The sequence below is a fragment of the Lycium ferocissimum genome, chromosome 1 (assembly GCF_029784015.1).
Source record: "Lycium ferocissimum isolate CSIRO_LF1 chromosome 1, AGI_CSIRO_Lferr_CH_V1, whole genome shotgun sequence".
In the NCBI taxonomy this organism is placed as follows: domain Eukaryota; kingdom Viridiplantae; phylum Streptophyta; class Magnoliopsida; order Solanales; family Solanaceae; genus Lycium; species Lycium ferocissimum.
This window is the reverse complement of record NC_081342.1, coordinates 57,828,756-57,834,332: the sequence shown is the minus strand read 5'-3', so window position 1 is coordinate 57,834,332 and position 5,577 is coordinate 57,828,756. Positions and strand designations below refer to the sequence as shown.

The 5,577-nt window shown below is 31.2% G+C and overlaps 1 protein-coding gene across 1 annotated transcript; it reads right to left on the bottom strand.

Moving 5' to 3' along the window:
- Positions 1–2,044: 2,044 nt before the first annotated feature.
- Positions 2,045–5,334, bottom strand: LOC132056055 (alkaline ceramidase TOD1). Its single transcript, XM_059448108.1, has 4 exons — positions 4,968–5,334; positions 4,678–4,887; positions 3,599–4,159; positions 2,045–2,481 (listed from the first exon to the last, which is right to left on the bottom strand). The coding sequence occupies exons 1-4, from the start codon at positions 5,221–5,223 to the stop codon at positions 2,138–2,140; spliced, it is 1,371 nt and encodes a 456-aa protein (XP_059304091.1). The 5' UTR covers positions 5,224–5,334; the 3' UTR covers positions 2,045–2,137.
- Positions 5,335–5,577: the final 243 nt, after the last annotated feature.

The following is a 5,577-nucleotide window of genomic DNA, read 5'->3' as shown; positions in this document are numbered from 1 at the left end:
ATTTTCAGTCCCCTATTTTGCTTTAGTTGATAAATTGACTGACTATCTGATTAATTGAGCACGAATCCATATTAGTGAGATATGTCATGAGTACTAATATTTGCTTTTTAGGCTTTATTTTGAGCTATGCACCTGAGTTCCATGTTTAGCTTTTGCGCATACTTCATGGAAGACCACTATATAGTGTTAAAAAGTTTAACCTTATTAGTTAAAAATTAATGTGAGAATACGTATTATTTGACTATAATTAATGTGTATAGAAAATATAAATGTGGTATTCATTAATTTTGTGTTTATATACAAAATGTAGTTGTGTAACTGTCTCCCAGTTGCAAAGCTTAATGCCTCACCATTTTATTCACGTTTTTCTTGTCATGATCTGTCTGCATGAACATTCACCTCTAACTTGTCATGATCTATCAGCTTTCAGTTTTCAAGGTGAAGATTAATATCGTTGGTTGTCAATTGGCTTTTTCTTTCGCCTTTTCTTCTTCCATAACCATTCATTCCTGCAAACAAAATTCTCTCTCAAATCTTCCAATTTATTTGACAGCTATTATGGACGTTTTGAAATTACATCAGTTTATAGTAGTATGATTTCATAATAATTTTTATAAATTTCAATATTATAAATGTTTTTTTTTTGCTTTTTTTTTTAATCCCAAGGTCTCCGATATGCTCATTTGTTGAAATCATTCTTGTCGTGATTAAGGTCACAGTAGGTTTCGGAGGAAGCGCTGCCCTTATCAACGATTTAATTTATCCATTCTGTTACAAAGACATCCTTTTGGTGTGTATTTAATTTATTCAAATCTTAACTGTAAATGTTAATTTTCTATGAAACTTATTTGTAATTATTTATTTATAAATATTTCTTCTTCTATTCAATCTTTATTTAGAGCTTGGTATTTAACTAGATATCGTTTTATACACATATATACTATGCGAAAAGTAACAAAAAGGAGAAAACCAATCACGGGATTCACCCTATAATTCGAAAAGGTACCTATCAAACTTGCTATAAGTCCAAATCACAAGTAGTAATTCAAAGCTTTGTCCTCAACCTAATCCAACTTTCACTCTTTCACTATAAAACAACTAACTATAGGTAGTTTCTGAAAGATGACTGGTCGTCGAAACTTGAAAAGCTTATCTCTCAAAATTTCATTCAAACTGAACATTCATTGACAACCTGTCATGATCTGTGAAGGTTAATTTTGTTGGTTGTAGACTTGTAGTTGGCTTCTTCTTCTTCTTCTTCTTTTTTTTTTTTTTTTTTTTTTTTTTCCTTTTCTATATAACCTTCCTTTCCATGGACAAACGATTAAAAAAGATTAGCTTAAACTCTCTGCGTCCTAATTTATGGAGCATATTTATTTAATTTATCTTAAAAAATACGATACTCTTTTATTAAGAAATATATTAAATTTTTAGATTTTTATTTCTATTTTATCTTAATGTGATGATTTTTAAAGATATAAATATCTATGACTTGTTTTAGGTCGTAAATTTTAAAAATATTTCCCTCTTTCTTAAATATGTGTTTAGTGAAACACACACTCCCTTTATTCACTTTTATTTGTCCATAATAGACTCTGCACTCTCATTAAGAAATTATTAATAAAATCCCTATTTTACCATAATATTTATATTAATTGATAAATAGTTTCAATGAACTTGGGAAATAATATGAGAAATGTGTAGTTAATATAAGGCTAAAACAAGAAAATAGATATGTTTTCTCTTGACATGTTAAAATAGACAAGTAAAAGTAAAAATTTATTTGTAATATAGTTGATAAGTAAAAGCGAAAAGAGGAAGTACACAAATTAATGCACAGGAAAAAATTTAACACTATTAGGATATTTTGTACTAGTTGATGTACCTAATTTTTCATCCTGATTTTTTAAATAATAATGTTATTCGGATTAACTTACGTCCAATTCGATTATCCCACTAGGTATCTGCTACCTCCCACTAACACATGCATCAGTTAACTCTAGTTATCAAGATTTGGAGTACTAATCCTAATTGCTATCAACACTTACATGTAATTATCCGTTGGCTAACTTAATGTTATAAAATTCTTATACAATATCAATGTATAAAAAATGAACTCTTAAAAAAATACATGAAATCAATCTTCGGATTCACCCCACATTTTTAAAAGGTGGTTATCACACTTACTACCAGTCCCATTCACAAGGAATTTAGAGCTGGCTTTCTTTGTCTTTTTGGGCATCACTTTTGTACTACTGACCCCATCATTTTTAAGGTTGTGTCTGTACTCGACTGCCACCTGTTCAAATACTTCAACATCGAACATGTTCATCTTCAGTTTTGGGTTCATCAGGTCCCTCACATATGCAAAGGGCAATTGGTCCCTTGGATTAAAACCTTCAAGTTCATTAAATAATAGACAGGAGAATAGATTGGTTGCCACACTATGTTTCCTCAAGATTATTGCACTATCTGGCACATCTGCAAGAACCATAAAAAATCAAATAAACATTAATTTGCAATAAAATAAGATACACTTCATAAAGAATCGACGTTTAGACAAGATCATGATTAACAAAAACATGTTTTCTTTGTACAATTATCAAAATAAGACACTTTTATAAAGAATACCCTAGAAGAAGCAATCTAATTAGAAGTTTCATCAAATAGTTTGGAATAGTAATTATGGGAAAGAGAAAAAATAGGTTAAAGGTTACGAGGTGGCCCTACCATTAAACTATCTTCAAAAGAAAGGAAAGGATTAAAGCTCATAGCTGCCATTCAAAAAATCATTGCTGGTAAGATTTTGCTCATAATGTGATAATGCCATTGTACTCAACTTATTAATATACCTCAAACCTTTTTTGTTCTTTCTAGAAACTATTAGATGGGAGTGTTACACGCTACACGTAATACTGCTACAATGTTTCTTAAAAGTGGATTAACTATTTGAATATGTGAAACTAACTTTAATAAAAAAAATATGGATGTTCGCCTAACGCGAATATTTTGTTTACTTTCCCTTTTTCTTGTTGGCAATGAGGAATATGTCTTATTTTATTCACTATCATACAACTCCGAGCATAAAAAACAGCTCATGCTTTCTCAAAAAGTTATTTCAGGAAACTTAAAGAAGCTGTCAAGATTTGCCACTTGTAATCCTCACTGACTTGAACAAATAGTGCAAATTTGTAAATCTTTTACTCTGCTCAATTTTAGTTTATGTGATAGTATTTGGCTGACACACAGTTTAAAAAAGAAAAAAAATACTTCTGAGATTTTGTGATGTTAAACCTTGCCATAGAGTTTTATATGGCTGTAAAAACATGTCATTAAGAATAAATAGAGAGAGTAGCTAATTCTGTTCTTGAAGAACTCGTGTACTCCACTAAAGGAAATGTTTTAAGTTAATCTTAAGGATAAGAATTAAAAAAAAATTCATTACAGTCTATGTTGCTCAGACTCTCCAAAAAAATTACTGTATTCATGTTGGATCCTTCAAGAATCAATTTTAGAGCTTCCGACACACACCAATCGACATTCTGAGTCCGAGCAACATAGATTGCAATAAAAAGTGTGTCAATTTTTTTAACATTACCTGAAGGGTAAGGCTTTTCTGGAGTCCAAGGTTGCAAGCCATTCTCACAATATGTTTCTATTTGTTTTTTCAATCCATCAACATCCCACCATTTCTTCCATCTAGCAGTTGCCATTGCTTCTTCCATTGTATGAACATATAAAGGATGTCTTGAAATAGCCATATCAACGTCTTCCATAACAACAAGTGAGTGAATCAACAAAAATGGATCAACAACTAGCTGCATTTTGGCATCTACCCAAATGCTATATTTTGAGTTTGGGAAAAGCCTATGAACCAAATATTTGGGAATTATTCCATTCATTGCTGAATTCTCATACAAATTTTCTTTTGCAACCTTCACGATTCTCCATACTCCCACTGAATTCTTCTCTTCTAATGTTGTTGAAACTAAGTTGTGATATTGAAGTCCCTTGAGTGTCACATCATCTACAAACATGTAAAAGCATACTGAGTAGGGTGTCTCTTTACCAAGTCCCTTTGGTTGCCTGATCTTGTCATGGTCATTGAATATTGCTGAAATAACCACTAATCCCTTGCAATTTTCCATGGCTATCCTATCTGAAAATTTCCAAAAAAAGAAAACCAACAAAAAGCATTAGAAAATGACCTCCAAGTTTGCCTCCTTTGGTGTAGTAGTAAGAGTGCTATACGCGTGATGTGTGAATTAGGCATATGTCACTAGTTCGAACTTAGTCACATAATAAAAGCATGATATTTGTATGACTATAAATTATTTCATTGAAGGTAAAATGAGAAATTTAAAGTTAAATTATTATTAAATATTGAAATGTATCATTCTTTTTGGAACTGATTAAAAAGAGGAGAGTATCACATAAATTGGAATATAGGGAGTACTATAAAACACCTCCAAGATTCAAATTTTTCCTTAGTAATTGTGTAATGGTGATATCATTCCAGCATAAATTGCAGAGTAGTAAGAATTTATAGCTTCAAAATCCACAATCAAAAGTCACAAAAAAAAAAAGATTGTTATTTTTAGTTTCATAGATGAAATTGAGTACATGGGAATCCTAAGATCCAAAAAGGCAATCTATTTGAGTAATCTGATTACTAACCAGATTCACTGATAGGGAATTTTTTGAAGAATCCACAAGGAACTTCAATTCCATCAACAACATGATGATCAAAATAAGAAAACCTCTTCTTTGTACTGAAATTTCCACCAAAACTATCAGCATTCCCCTGAATATACCTCAAATTTCGTGAACCAAGAAACGCCGAATTCTCATTAAATTCATTGGTTTCCTTCAAAGCATTCCAATAATCTGCGAAAACAACAAAACCCCATTACTTCAAACATCAAAAACTCATCAAAAATCAAAGAAAATTCAATTTTTTTTCTTACCTGAGAAATAAACAGGGGAATTACAAGAAGAACGAAAAGTAGGAAGGGCATGTTTGTGTTCTCCATAAGAAGAATTGTAAACAAAAAGAGGTGTTTGAATTGGATCATTAGGTGAATATCTGAAAAGGCAAGTGGTTGGTGAAATTAGAGAAGTGTAAAGAGCTAAAAATAGAGAGGTGAAGAGATAGATTATAGAGACACATAAAAGTTTTGAGTAACAGAAGAGTGGTTTGGACGATGTAGCCTTGATCCCCATTTACCTTTTCTCCATAACAGAAAAAACATCTCATCGACTATTGTTGTTATCATCCTATGCAAATTGTCTTTTTTCCTTTTTCTCAACCAATTATGTATTATCTCATTTATATTAGACGTCTTTTTCTGCGGGAAAAGAGAATATTAGACGTCTTCTCTCGACCAATATATTTTATTTCCTATGATGTGTCCGATATTCGTATTGGGATTCGACTAAATTTGTATTTCTGGCGCTCTCTCAACCAATATATGTCTGAATCAATTAATCATCGATCTCAAATTAATACTCCCTCCATGCCAATTTATATAAGGGTTGGCTTATTTGGGAAGACAAACAGTTCTTTCTTCGACTCAA